Here is a 16,126-nt window from a genome sequence, read left to right as displayed (position 1 = left end):
GAATTAAGGAGGAATACAGGACCTCATACTTCAAAACCGTAAGGTCTCACCTCGCTTTTCCTAATATGTTCCTTGCACATGAGCAGCAGGCTTTTAATGGTTACTAGATAGATACTAAAAGTGTAGAATTACTGAATGCCCTAAGCTAGTACAGAAAACAAAGAGATGGAAGAGTAACGTTAACCAAAGCTGTGCAGTCTGTACAAACCAGTCTGGTTTACCCTGAATGTGAAATCAAGGTAATACAATGAACCAGTTCAGCTGCCATTAAGAGAAACACATACATCTCTTCAATGGTTCCTGACAATGTAGTTAAAAAGAAGAAAATTAATCATATAAAAAAAGGGAAACTGGATCTGCTACTTAGTGGTTGTTATTTTCAGGAAAATTTTAAAAAATATATATTTAGATATATTTATAAAGTGCTTAGAAGTTTTTGGACCATTTTACTTATGTAATTCTTAGAACTATACAACAGTATTAGCTGAATACATGTACACACACATGTACATAGTGATATAAATAGACGAATAAATACAGGGTTTTCAAGAAATACTTCCTTTTTCCTTTTGAAGCCAATATTAAATCTTTGCTGTTGAAAATCCCAAAGGTAACACTTTTATTGAAAGCTTGCATTTTTTATAAATGTAAAATAGTAAATTACAGCTGTTCTCAGGCCCTCTTTTTTTTTTATTAAAATAGAGTATTTTGCCAGAAGCGCATGTTAGAGATACGTAAATACCAAGCAACACCGGATGGGCAGAAGTTACAGAAAGCAGCAATTTACAAAGGGATGCTTCATCTGGTTTTCTTCTGAACATCCATCACTCTTAATTTAAAAAAAAAAATAGCCCAAATCTTGAGTTCTTGATAAAGAATTTTCCAATACAATGTGACATATGGTGAGTGTGCGAGCACGTGTTGGAGGAGGAGATGGTGGCTCAATGGATTAGTCATTTGCCTTTCACCTCTGGAAGCATAGTTAAACTCAGTCCTGACCAGAGCTGCACAGTATATTCCAGATGGCTAAAGTGGGCCTAATTAAAATGAATTCAGTGATGTCACCTCGGATCTAAGTGAATCGCATGCACCACTCATTTGGCATTTTGGCAACGTCAGTTCACAAATGAAATAACCAGATTAAAATCCTCCTTTAAGTCTTTTGGGACAATAGTCACACTGCATGGAAATACATGCTATCATAACTAGAAAATGTACTTTTATAATTGTATTACCTATTGTTTTAAATTCTAATTATTGCATTATTCTAATACAAAGAAACACTAAACGAGGCTTGTATGTGAGGTAAATCAGTGCAGCAACATTTCAGTCAAATGATTCAGTGTATATACACTGACTTAAACCAGCTGTGAATTTGGCAACATGATTAAAAAATTCTTTATTTTAACAAAATATTTTTCCTTTTATGTAGATGTAAATCAAAACAATACAAATCCTATTTACAAAGTATTGTTAACTCAAACCCATTCTTTCCAATTTGTCTATGAGTTAAAAATTAGCATTTTCTAACCTTCACAGTTTGGGAAATGTGACTGGAAGAAGTAGGAAAGATATTGTGTACCCTATGTACCATTTTAGCCATGAGTCTAATAACATCTGTGTATTCTGAGAACCTGTGATATAGACATGCTGAAGTAGGGTAGCTTTTTCTTCCCCACCTAATTTAAATTCACAGATATTTTGTTTCCTAGCAAGGGTATTTTCCCCCATCTGAAATAATGACTTTTTTTTGTGTAATATAATACACTCAGGAATTGTATCCTCATGTATATTGCGAGGGTTGTTTTTTTCCTAAGTTTGTTTTTGCTTCCAATATTTCTTCAATGGATAGTGAACTGCTGGGCCCACAGAGATCTCCAGACCACCAGCTCATGTATTTGAAAGGCATCTGTTTATTTTTAAAATGCAAATGCAGCCTACCTCAAAGACTGACTTGCAAGAAATGAACAATCTGAACAAGTCAAGAGGTTTCCAATCAGGAGCTGTGTTCCTCCTTTATATCAGGCTATGATCACTTGCTGTCAAAACCACTTAAACAATATCCTGGAATCTGAATGAAGTCCCCCCACAATTAAAATGAGCAGGATAATCCTGCAAGAATTATTCAGGCAAATCATTTTTCACACAGTTTAAAGTAATGATAAGGTCATTTACAAAAGAAATCAGCGCCTTTGAAATGCTGACTTGTAGACAGAGGACTGCCTGGAGGAGGGCCACAGATAACAGTGAAGACTGGCCTCCTAACAGTACCCTCGCAGTCTTTGGAACTGATTCTGATGAAGAGAAGGCCCAATAAGGTTAATACCCCTACTTTGATCTCTGTCAAAGCGTACCAGCAAGAATTAATTTACATTTCAGATGAAAAAGGTTGACAGCATGAAAAGGCATCTTGTTTCTGGTATGTGAATGTGCTGTAATAGATCGGGAATTCTGAAAGGAAGTTCTGAGGAAGCTAAAGGGATAAGCCGAGCGGCTGCTTTTATTGGGAAAGAGATGAAAGGAAAACAAATTTCAATATGCGCTGTTCTGTAGAAACATGTAAGCCAAATGCTTCCTAAATTTCAAGGCCTGCTTGAGCAGGGAGTGGGGGGAGGGAAAGGAGAGGGAAGTACATATTTTTTAATTATATGGTTTTGCTAATGTCTGGATGACAAATGCAATACAATCTACCTCACTGCCTGAAAAGGCTCATTTTTAAAAAAAAAAATATGAAGGTGATCATACTCCATTTTACTGAACAGCTGCCTTGAACTACACACTCACATTATAAGATGTGCAGAGGAGGGAGAGATTTGGAGTTGCTTTTGTCTCCACGTCACTAGGCACTTGGACAGTGTAATGTAAACAACAGAAAGACTGTCAGTGTATTTTAAAACCTGGAAAATGGCCACTGTTAGCAAGCATGAGCTTTGATTTGAAACACAGAATGATTAGCATGTAGAGAAGACAAAATGTACACAGGAAAAATTTTCAAGTATGAAGTCCTAGATATAGGTTTCCAAAGGCAGACAGAAATGTGTTGAGGATTATTATGATTACACCCCTTCGAATGCAGCACCAAAGATAGGAGGAGCAGACAGCCTAATTAATACAAAGGTGCACTGTGTCACTCTTAACCCTATAGTCCTAATGCTTATTCACCCAGACTGATCACTGAAACGGTCAAGTGCCAGGTTACAAAGGAAGACTGTGTGTTGGTGGGAAGAGTGCTAAAAGCATTCCTCCAGCATTAGGTCCAGAGGGCTCAACAGAAGTGTCCAATTCAAGGGTATGCACACACTCCCACTGCCTCTGTTCTGCCATGTTCAACGCAGCATCTAAGAGGTGGCAGGGAGGAACACAGCTCTGAATCTCTCCCATGTGTGCAAATAGCAGAACAGATCAGTTGCTTTCTCTAAAAAGCTAGTAATGAGCATGCATCTCTTATCCGCCTAAGAAATCTGTCTGGATAAAACTCTAAGGCAGAATTTCTCCTAGTGATATTGCTACACACCAGCTGCCTCCTGAACCTGAGATAACTCTCATCTTGTAATAGATAGGAGCTTGTAATAGTGGGACAGCAATGGGTCAACTTTTTCACTTTCCTTTTTACGGCAAAAGGCTGTTGTAAGTCAGGAAACCAAAGTCCAGGTATGGCCAAGTGTAAATGTAGTAAATACTCCAGCAAATAGTGGCAGGGGGTACTTTAAGATCTATTCTCTGTGCTATCATGAAAACAATAGAAAATGATAACACAAAGGGGAGGAAGAAGGGGAGAGAGTGCTTATGCAGTCCTCCAGTGCTTGTTGTAATTGGAGAAAAAATTTCTCCTTAACAGTTCTCCATTTAATATATCTTGCATTTGACCCTAGAGCTACAGTTCATGATTCTACATAACAGTATGCATGCAAAGCTAAAAATTATTACTTTATCCTGATGATACTCTGTTGCTTTCCGTAACTAGACCGGTATTCTGTTTTCTGCTGAAAGTCACAGCAATGCTTAATTTCAGAGCAGCAAACTTAAGACAAAAGAAAAACAAATTAATTTACTGGAAACATCTTGAGAAGAAAGTAAAAGAATATTTAGAACATGTCTTTTTCAGACTGACTTTAGACTATATGATACAGAATAGAGAAGTGACAAAGCTTAAGGAACTATAGCACAGGATGCTGGTAGAATGAAGGTGGTACCTTGGTTCATCTATAAACACATTTGCTGCAACTCATTTTCGATGGGCTACAGTCTTTCCACCTGGGGTTGGACAGGGAAGGTGTATTACATTGAAGGCTGCTTCATTTTGGCAGCATCTGAAAACACCATTGAGTTCACAGTACTGCTTCTTAGATTTCTGTGCCATATGGTACTCTGCTCTCTACTAGAGACCTACACAGCCCTATGGGCCTGTTCCTCCAATAATCTCTTTAAAGTTTATTCAAATTCATATTGATATGGCTGCATAGGAGTCTGGCAGAGAGTCAAAAGATTGGCCAAAGCTGGCAAACCCAGCAAGCAGTCAAAACAAAAACTGGCAACCTGCCAAGATCAGGGCTTGACACAGAGAAATGCATGTCCAGTGCCTCCCATCCACACTTTTAGTCAAATCAATGCAGTGCTTCATACCAGCTCTAGATATAGTTGAATCATACTGACTGTACTCAGAAGAATCATAAAGAATTAACTCAACAGCGCTTAATCAGTATGTTTTTCTTCCAGACAAGTACTTGCAAAAAGGCCAAAGTGCATGATACCTGTCACTCATGTTGATATTGAAGAAAAACCATCAGAAGTAATGTTTTTGATAGCTTTTGTTTGGACTGTCTGTATGTCTCGGCTATAAACACTGATACATGAATTCACCCACAGCAAAATAGGTGTTGGCAATTGAAATAATGTTTTAATTACCTGCTTGAATATGTATAGCGGCATCAGTTCTTCTGTTCCTTATTTCCTTGTACTTCCTGCGAGCTTCATATCCTCTCCAGGCTAAAAATACAAAACCATGTGCTGGAAATTACATTTATTTAAGGAAGTGCTACAGAGTCTAGAGAGTCAGAGATGTGCTGAAACTTTCATCCCTCCTGCCATAACCACTCCAGCCCCCACCCCCAGTACCTCTTCCCCACCCACCCACATGTTGAACTCTGGGTTCATGACTGCAGTATTCACATCCCCACAACTTCAAACACCACTTCACTCGTCCAAATTTTAATTGTCACCATGTGCTCACTGATGTCATAACTCAAAAAGCAAAGGTGCATGACCATGTCAGCACAAGAACTCCCCTCCTCACACAGCTCCCCAAATTCGATATAAGGAAGCCTGCTAAATTACTCATAATCATTCTCTCAGGCCCACCCCATGACGTATGTTATCTGTAATTCTCATATACATGGGGGAGGAGGGGGCAAGCTACTGCATTTCATTTATATGCTGCATGCTAGCATAGACATACCTAACAATATTTTCATTTTGTGCTCAGGCATCACATCCAAAATACTAAAATATTTAAATAAAGACATTACCAAATACTAAGATGACACCTTAGGAGTAAATAGATAATATTTGCATCAATTAGCTGGAGAAAAAAGCACCTCTGGTTATTATGAATGAATAAATAATGTACATGCAATTTAACAGCTTGAAGTGTAAAGACGCTCAATGAAATCGGGAATGTCAACATGTACCTGACTGTATGGTAACAGCACTATTTTCTCTTTTCTCTCTGACTTTCTTGTACCTCCTTGCTCCAAGCCATCCCTTGATATAGGCTTGCATGACCACCACCCTCCCTATAACTTCTCGCAGGAACAAATTTAACTGCTCTATATGGTAATACTTTAGAAAAACCTGAAATGGAACAACAACAACAACAACAAAAAAATCAGTTTCACATGCAGGCAGTAACATAACCTCTTGTATTTGCCTTTTCATTAGTCTTATGTCAGCCTATTTTAGGGTACTGTTGCTGAGAAAACTGGTAAAATACTGGTTGCTGATACCATAGCAAACTTGTGAATCAAAGATTTGCTCTCAGTGTGCTTGTGGGATTTCATTATTCCACTGATTAGAATCACCCCACTGCAAAATAAAGCACCTATTTACCCCCTTTACAAAGTAAATTGGCCAGGATCTTCAGGTATCAATAATTTTGAAATACAGCCTTTCTTGGCAGTGGAAGATAAATCATGGGTTGAATTTGTTTTTAGACACAATATTGTCTAACAGCATTCTGCTTCAGGAGGCAAATCCTATGGGTGCTTACATATACTTTATATGAGTCTTGAGCAGGAAAATTCTCTTTGTTTTTTCTTTGTGCACTGCAAAACAACTCAAGATACTGTTTAACATCCTTTTTAGAGAAGTCATCCACTCAATTTTAAGCCATGAACAAAGGCTCTTGACAGAGCCAGAAGGATCTCACATGAAACATCACAAATGGATAATGTACTAATCAGGCACACAGGATGGGCCAGAGTGTGAAGTTTCAGTCATGCCATGATTAAGAGCAGAAAGAACTTTAGGGAGGCACTACACCACAGCAAGCACTGGCAGGTGACAGTACCTACTGACAGCAGGTATTGTCCTTATCAAGGCAGCCACATGCAGAATACGCTTTGGGGAGGTACCCAATGCACCCCTCCTCTTGCAGCACTAACTCAGATGGCTTGGGAGGGTGCCTCCATAACCTGGGAGGCTAACTGGAGCAAATTCTGTGCTCTTTTGTTTATTCATGCAGTACTTTTCAAACAACTATTAGACATGTTTTGCTAAAAGGACACCATCCTTGAGAATACGTTAGCACCTTCTACCTTGGTTTTGCCAAGAATCCAGTTGTCTAGTTTAGATTTCTCCAAAATGGCAAGACAGTTTTCTCTGCTACCAAGGGGAGTCTCGTGTGCCTTGAATGCAAGGTAATAATACCTGCAAAATCAAATGACAAAGAATTGACTTGACAGTCAATACGTACATTCACTGTTCTTCTCTAGCTCACAACTGCATCTCTAGAACTCATAGACTAAATTCTCCCTTGTACTCAGTCCTCTTCATAAATCATTACACTGCTGTTGTGAACAGAGATTTGAGCATACACATGACATAGGAAAATAAGTGGTACCATAGTGGTGACAAGAATCTGCTGCATTCCAGAAATCACCAGTCAGTGTAATCATCCATAAAGGTCTTTCACAAACCAGTGCAACTTAGGAAACACCCAAGGTTGCTCTGGATTTTTCAGGTGAATGAATGACAGAGAGAAGGAGGAAAAGTGCTAGAAATGAGTAATAGAAAGGAAGGCAAAATTAAAACATTTTGCATAAGGTGTAAAATAAGTACGCCATCTATAGAGCTGCATAACATACTTTGTCACAGTCTGCAAGTTCTGTTGAATAAGCAAGTGCTCCCTGAGGTGTTCAATGGACCTTTACATATTTCTGAGTGGGAGAAAAGTCAAATACTTGCACGAAAGAAAGAAAAAAGCACCAGAAGTAAAATATTCATGACCTGATGCCTGTTTCTTATGAGAAATGCCAAAAAAGGCATTTCAGAATCTTTCTGACTGGTATCAGTCATTTTTCAGAAAGAAATATAAATGGCCTTGACATTCTTTGGGAAGTATAAATCCAAATAAGAAGTCCAGGGGTCTCGAGCAACAAGATCACTCCCATCAATGGAACTCAGGGGAGCTTCCCATCTTCAGTATGCCTAATAGAAAGACTGAGGTTCCTCAATCGATGAAGACAAAGGCCAGCACTACGAGGGTGGGCAGTACAATGATACAGCGATACTGACTGATTATTGAAGCTCAAAGGCTGCCAATCTGTGTGAAGAATAAAGATTAGTTTACAGTAAAAACAACTCTCATCTAAATTGTAATTTACAGACAGTAAGATGCTCAGACTGCATGAATACCCACCTGGGTTTCATACCTCCAGAAGAGGTCATGTATATGCATAATAAAAACAACTGGCATTGCTATCATATCGGCAAGGATTTTATCAGTGCTGATGGTTAAAGAGAACTAGCAGCTATTTTAAAGAAAAAACAAGTTAATTACTCCTCAGATGAATGTATTAACTTCCTTTACTCACAAGGATTTCTGTGGTTATGATTAGGTTTGTAAGTCATTAGGCATGATGTCTTTTCTCTGTTTGCTTTGGGAGAACAGTTAATTGGAACGATTATGATCAATTTCAGTGGCCTTTGGAGCAGGCCCATACTAAACAACATTGACTTTTCTTTTGTCCATGTTCCCTTGCAAAGAACAGCCCCTAAAAATTATGTGAAATAACATTATTGCGCAAATAGTTAATGAAAAAGGGATGCAAACATGTTTGAACTAAATTAAGAATGAATGGACCAATCCCTACCTGTGAAGCCACCATGAATGGTAAGGAATGGTTTTATAATATTTAAGTAACTCTACTGGCAACCAATTATGCTATGTAGCAGCAAGAACACATGCCAGTTAGTTTACAAATTTAGGCTTATTTTAGTGCAAGTACACTGTTAGATGGCAGCAACTGCCACCTCAGCTCTCATTTATGAGCTGCTATGTGTTGTCTTGGTCTTTATTAAATTATACTTCTACAGGTGTTACTGTATTTACATTGCATTTGAGAGGAGCTGGCAGGATGAGCAAACCATTTGCCTAATAGCATGGGGAAGAGCCATCAGATGTTCTTTAAAACATAAGGAGAAGAATCTGATCAGTGAACCAGACTCCTCTGTAGCCACACAGAGGCAAGAAAATATCCCACCTCATAATTAAGAGAATATGGAGAAGCAATTAGAAAGAATGGAATAGCACAAGACTTTTCTGGGTTTTTTTGGTTTTTTGGTGTTTTTGTTTTTTTTTTTTTTAATCAGGAGAATATGATTTTCAAATATTAGCTCCAGGTAATCTCTAGATATTAGCTCCAGTTGTCACAAGAAAGAAAAAAGAACCACTAAAAGAGTCAATAAAGATCAAAGGGGAACAAAATGATGTCTGAAGGCAGAAGCACTGGAATCAGTCCTGGACCAGTGACATAGATGTTCACCAACTGGAGACATTGCCCACTCTGAATAATGACAGTAGATTATGTATTACGGACTTATTTTTAATGCAGTGACTTTCTCTATAACATGATATTGCAAATTCTTTAGCAAAGTGTTTCAAAATACTGAGCCATGCCATTTAGTCAGTATGGAGAAACATGGTGTATTTAAAAGAAAAAAAGTACACCTCCACCTTTCCTCCACCTTATTACTGAACTTAATGATGCCAGTTTTGACAAGACAAACAGTATTATGAGGTACACTAATAAAACTCAGATTTAAAATATACATATCACAAACAATTTGTGATAGCATACAATTTCAACAGATACTTGACAGATACATCAGGGAAGTAGCACTAATAGTAAATTGCTGTTTGCTTCAAAAGCCAGTTCAGATAGCCATGTTATTTACATGTGTATATAACTTAAGCAGTTCCTTTCCTTGGAAGGAAGGAAAGATTCACGTGAGTGATATCCATTTTCTGGTTGTTCATACGTCTTTTAAGGCATGTTGCAGTTAGGAATTTTAAAACCACGAAACAGTTTTTAGATAGCACTGATGCAATGAAATAGTCAAGGGGGATCTCATAATTTTTGAATCTTACTATCTTATCAATGACATTCTAATTACCGAGAAGTTAACTTCTTATTTGTGACAAATACCTGACTACAATGTATTTTTGAACTATGCAATTTGCACACCTGCCTATACAGTTTTGTTTACGACAAACTTCAGTATCTTTCAAATGTAGTACTCTCTCCATTAGCTCTCTTTCATGGTCTAGAATGTAGTGGTTTTTGGTACTCAGAAAAAAAACCATAAATGAAACAATGCCCATTTTTCTTGCCAAATCCCGTTTTAACAAATGTTTTCATAAATTTAAGTTTATCTGTCTTCTAAGAAATCAAGCCATTCAGAATGACAGTAACGTTACAATCCACAGGAAGAACTCCAGTTTCTGTATGTAAACATATTGTCTCCCAATATTTCATAAAACTTCCTCTAAATGGTGTTTCTCCAAATGTTTTAATTGATCAAAGCACTGCACAGAAGACTCCTCTAACTGGTTAAACACACTGGGATGTCAGATTTTCAACATCAGGTTTTCCTGTTCCTTTTCAGTTATGTCATCAAAAATAAGGCAGAAATTACTCTACTCATCAGAAATAAAGTCTAACAATATGAGATTGGCAATTTCTTTTTGATTATTTCTCCAACAGAACTGCTTTTGGAGTTTGCATTCTGCACAGTAAAAGGTCTCTAGATTAGTGTTACAAAGCTCAAATCTGTGTATTTTTGTAAGTAAACGCTTTGATTTCTACCTGGTGCATGCTTTCATGACTGAATCACATAACTACAGATGCACAAGCAGTTGACTTGATGTGCTCAGGATGGCAGCAGAGCACGTGCCACACAGGGTCATCCAACTTTCTTACCTGTTCTAAAATCTTTGTACAGCAACAGACCATATGTAGTATTTTGGAGGAAGGTAAAATGTTTCACCTTAGTGTATCTGGTAAAAGTGTGCAAATATTGTACATTGTGAGACGGTAGAGAAAACATCTGGGAATGCACCCAAAACTTTGGGCTATATGCAACTACAACTGTTAATTTTTATTTATTTGCCTAATTTAACCTCTATCATACTTATGTAAATCTACTGTACGGAGATCACAGAGTGACCTCTATTTGCAACATTTCACCAAGAGAAGAAACCAGATACTTAATTTCAGAAAAGTAGAGCTAGAAATCACATTTGCTTCCAGATGAGATGAAAATTTCGCAACTCTATTTTTTTTATTTCAATATTTGCATGTGTTATTCCAGCAGAAAATTCAGTAGTCTGGAATACTTCAGTGCTCTTCTATGTTAAGCCAATACTTTTATTTCTACTTTTGGAAAGAAAGTTAATAGTCCTTCATGTGTTTTTTCACAAACGTGCATATATTTGTGCAAAACCACATTATTTTCTTGGGTTATACATCCTGCTTGAAAATTTTTTACACGACACATACATCTACATGTCTCCTACAAGTACTTGACTAATCACATTCTCAGTAGCAGTAAGACTAAGTAAGAGAAAAGTAATTTCCCTCCAGAAGACCTAATTTCTCAGAGCTGAGGAAAGTCTGGAATTATGTATTACACTGCACTACAAACTATCCTTCATGGCCATGAATAGTATTCCAGACAAAAGATACATTAAAATGGGATTAACTGTACTTAGTACTCATTAGGCATAAAGCAACATTTTTAAAAAGCTGAGTTTATCCCCAGATCAACAATTGCAAAGCTAGGACATGCAGAGTTAAGGTTAAACATCAAAGACATCCAAGTATGCTAAGATAAGGAAAACTTCAGAATGATGCTGTGCATTAACTATGTGATTATGGCCAAGGCATTTTAGTGTTGGTGGTTTTAGATTAGATAAACTGATCGTAAACAAATGGTTCAACTTCTCTCCCCTCCTTAAAGGGTGAACTGTGGAACAGTTCAATAAATAGCATTTGAACTGCACCATTAACTACTATACCAGTGTCTGTTACTTAAGTTCCCTTCACATTCCAGACTTAAAGGCAGCATCAATTCTACACAATTAACTCAAAAAAGTAATGATTAACCCTTTTTCTCTTTAAAACAAATCTTTGTACTAAAATATGCTGGCCTGAGGTAGAGAATGGACAATGATATGTGAAAAGCATGAGGTGCAAGAGGGCAAAATCCCTTTCCAGTCAGACCCCCAGCAACAGTATGGAGATTCTCAACATTCCAAAAGACATTTGCTCTTTCCTGGAGTTGGAAAGTTTAAAAAAACCCACAGTTTTAGCACTGAAAGAGTCATTAAATAACTTTCAAAAAATTTTTTTCTCTATAACAAACCTATTTACTTCTAATTTAATTAAGTGCTTCCCTAATTTTGAATATTTGTATTTTGAATAATAAACAAGTCTATCACCACTGAATTTTAGGGGCTAGAAGAAAGCATTTACTGAGGTAACATGTTTTACAGGATTTTGCAATATTTGACCAGTTTTTAGTCCTAGCTCCACTCAATGCAGAATGTGACTCAGTAAGGTCAATGAGGCTTTATAGGGTCACGAGAAATGTAATGGTTTACAGACTGAGTGTTCCAGGTGTACCAACAGTGACCTTATGGAAATTTGCACTGTGAGGCTGAAAAAGCAGAACCAACCTCACCTCAATGATAGCACTGGTATTGCCATGAATGCATGATCTGAGTAACATCATTGGGCTACTGTGGAGTAGGCCATCTTAGAAGAAAAGCGTATCCTGCATCCTAATGCAGTACAAAGAACTTAAATGGTCAGAGAAGAAGAAAAAAGACAATCCTTAAATGAACTTGTACAAAACTCAACACATTCCTATGTGCTTATGAGGCACTTCAAGCATGACAGCATTTAGCATTATTAGACTCTCAAGTCCCTTATCTTTCAATCCAAGGTACAGAATATGCCATATTACATACAGTTGGGGGATATGTGGTGAGAGCACACCTGCATACCACATCATGTCATGTGAAGCTCCAAGGGCCTGAGCACTTGGATATAGCAAGGGGCATCCTATCCAGTGGGACTTCCAGTGCCGGTCCCCTCTAGAAAGCACACCTCCGTTAGCTGCTGTGCATTGCCTGGTCACTATGCGGCCCCACAAGCCAGGCACACTGGTTGCCCGATGAGGTTAATAACCTGTGTCTGAAACCTGGGATTCCAGCCTAAGAAAGGGGCCGTGCTGCTTCACAACAAACACGTAAGACAGACACACGATGGCATGGGGTGCAAGACAAGGCCAGCAGAGATAAAGTGCCTAAGACTTGACAGGTCTACAGTGTTTACAGGGGCTGCAGATTACGTTTTCCTACTTTAAGTAAAAGAATATGTATATTTATATACATAAAACAGATGGTTATATATTTGGCTGAAGAAACATTGTGTGAATGAGTTACAATTAAGTCCTCTCCTCACCATCTGTTTTTTAACCCAATAAACTACCTTCAGGTTTGCAACACTGAAATAATCTGTTCTACATGAAAACAGAAGACAGTAAATAGTAACATTAGACAGAGCTTTATCTTTTGTTTACCTCCCACCTGATAAACCCTGAATGGTTCTCTTCCCTGCCTTTGATTGTTTTGTCCTCATATTTCCTGCTAAGAGTTTACAAAACAGCATTATTGAACAGGCAGATAAGAAGCACACCTATTTGTTCAATAACATCAAGGGAGAAAAAGTGCTGGCTCATCCATTTTGTTGTGCAGTTGCTCAAAAGGATCAAAATACCGATTAACTTGCTGGCTTAGAAAATCTTTGATATCCTCACATTTACTGACATTTTGAAACTCTTGTTCATACTTGCCTAATGTCTTTCTGATTATGAACAAAGAAGTGCCAATCTGTTTAGCATTTGACCTGTTTTCTCTAACATTTTTACATATTCAACTACTTAGTTCCTAAAAACACTTGACTAGTCATGCCTGTAAGTTGAAGAAAAATGTTTCTTGTTCCATTGATAGCTTTTTTAAAGCACTGTTGTTCGTTCTTTTTTTTTTCAACAGCAAAAGAGAATAGAATTTGTTTAAAAATAAAGCACGAACTGAACAAAGGAGCAAAAACACCCCCTCATCCGCCCCCTGTTTATATTCTGAAGTCAGGAAGTCTTCTGCGCTGTTGGGCAAATTGCTAAATCTCCCCCCACTTCCCTTGTCATGTCGACTCTTTTTCCTGAAAGAATTACATCAAGCTATGACTAAAAACTTGGGGAATATGATGTTAAACACAACTTGCCCTTATCTGCAGGAATGGAAAGCTACAGTCAGCACTGCTTTTATTACCATTGCTTTTCAAGGTTGTACTCAAATTCAGTGCACTTTTGAATGAAAAGAATCTACTGATAAGAGGAGGCCTAATTTCCTCTCAATTTACACTAATTTCAGTGGAGTTAATCTTAGTTCACTTACGCGTAAATTGGATAAAAGTTAAGGTTTCTAGTTCTGCCTTCAGTCTCTTCAGGATGTTGCAAAGATGCGTTAGTGATCACAAAAATTAATCTCTTTGTTAAACCTGCTTTAGAACAGTATGACCTTACTAAAATTAGTCATGTAACACAAAAAAAAAGGTGGGAGGAGATCATGTCTGAAAATTAAATTGCTTTGATGGACAAATGAACACGTTAATTATCTTCCTGGGATATCTCTCTCCAATGTTTTCCTGTTACATATTCATTTGGGATACTAATATATTACAAATCAGAAAATTTCATAATTTTTCAGAATGAATTTATTAAGCTATGGTTTATCATTCAACATCTCTCAATGCAAGGATCACAGATTTCCAAGCGCAAATAACTGATTTACACACGTAAATTTACCCAATCTCTGGGTTTTAGAAAGGCCTGTGAAACTGTTTATGCTGCTACTTTCTCAAAAACATAATCAGCTCCTTCCTTCTAGCATCATATAAATGACTTGCTTTCAGTAGATTCATTAACTCTATATTGTCTGGATAAGCAACCTCTAGTTCAGAAAACATCACTGAATGCTTGATTTAGCCATTCACTACTTGTTCCTACTGTTGAGTAGTTGATTGCTTAACAGTACTGATTCTGCCCCATTATTTATCAATCCTACAAACTGGAAAACAGTAAATACTACACAAAAACATATTTTAAATCTAGAGGAAGCCATAATGATCATATAAACATATTCCCATCATAAAGACAATAGCATTTTCAGAATCAAACTTACAACTTTTTGAGATTGAGAATAGTGTTAAAGGCAGTAACAGTAGCCAGGACAAGGGTTCAGGTGAACAGAGGTCTGGTTATAATTCATGATAGCTCCAAGATAAATGACTAGGAGGCTACAAAGCTATACAAGAAATATTTCCAAATCTAAAGCTTTTGTATCAGTTCATTCTTAAGCATGTGCACATTCTTCGTATGATGGTTGAAGGTCACTGACCTTCCAAATCCTTGTATAATCTGAGCACGATGCATAATTTCCACTTGTTGCCTCTATTGAGGGAACCACCGGGACAGGCTTACTATGGAATACTAAGTGCTCTCTGCTGGTATCACACTGACTTTTCTCCATTAGAGCTCAGGTATCTCTTGTAGTCTTTATCTCTGATAGTCACTGCTCTCATTAGAGAATGAGACCATATATGTACAAACCCATGTTTGTAGAACTTTTGTACTTAAACATAGAATATATTTTGTTGAATGGAGTTTTAAAACAACAGTCATGTTATAGAAGTGTTACCTTTTCACAAACTCTTCAAAGAGGATGCGATGAGAATACCCTTTTTGACGTATTTTGACAGTTTCCAGAATTCCAGTGTACCGTAACTGCAGTAGGACTCTCTCATGAGAAAATGTCAGTGCTTCTCGATCATCGTTAGGTTTAATGCAGCGGATAAAGTGAGGCTGTCCAACAACCATTTTGGATAAGAGATCCATGAGGGAATACTAGTGAGGAAAATAAAAAAGATGCACACACTTAAAGAACTGCAATGTAACTACTTAGGCAGGAGATATGTATTTTGTAAACATTATGTAATCCTTGATTATATATTAATCTGTAATGTTAATCTGCATTGACGTTTTATTACTTTTTAAGCTTTTGGCTAAAACCCAGAACCTATTAAAAGTTTCAATTGTTAAAAAAATAATATTCTTCTAGTTCTTATTTCTTTCTTCTTCCACCTTTCTCTTTGTCTCTCCTTATACCACATTTCTGTAGTTGAAGATGACCCATATTAAAAAAAATTAATTGAAAAATATCCTAACTATAATTCTGCTGTAGGCATATTTGACCAACCAAATATCCCCAACCAAAGAACAATCTTTACTGTGAAACAAATCAATCACAGAAATTCACAGAAAATCATGGGGAAAGGGTTGCAAGAAGTTATCAGTTCAGTCCCCTGCCCAAAGAGAACACTAGATCTATCTGTACCATTTCAGGGACATGTCTGTTCAAATAATTTTTCAGAATCACTGAGGATATAGACCGCACAATCTCCCTGGACAGTCTACTATAGTGTTACATTATCATGACTATTCATAA

General features: G+C 37.3%; 1 protein-coding gene across 1 annotated transcript in view; it reads right to left on the bottom strand.

Annotated features, from left to right (window-relative positions):
- MYO3B (myosin IIIB) overlaps positions 1-16,126 on the bottom strand; it is a 175,533-nt gene that overhangs the window by 55,635 nt on the left and 103,772 nt on the right. The window contains exons 25-28 of the mRNA XM_010286583.1: positions 15,320-15,525; positions 6,813-6,924; positions 5,688-5,850; positions 4,906-4,986 (exon numbers count right to left, since the gene is read on the bottom strand). Coding sequence (XP_010284885.1) covers positions 4,906-4,986; positions 5,688-5,850; positions 6,813-6,924; positions 15,320-15,525 — 562 coding nt within the window. The remainder of the gene's footprint in view (positions 1-4,905; positions 4,987-5,687; positions 5,851-6,812; positions 6,925-15,319; positions 15,526-16,126) is intronic.

The sequence above is a fragment of the Phaethon lepturus genome, unplaced genomic scaffold, assembly GCF_000687285.1.
Source record: "Phaethon lepturus isolate BGI_N335 unplaced genomic scaffold, ASM68728v1 scaffold2230, whole genome shotgun sequence".
Classification (NCBI taxonomy): Eukaryota; Metazoa; Chordata; class Aves; order Phaethontiformes; family Phaethontidae; genus Phaethon; species Phaethon lepturus.
This window is presented reverse-complemented; position numbering and strand designations above follow the sequence as displayed.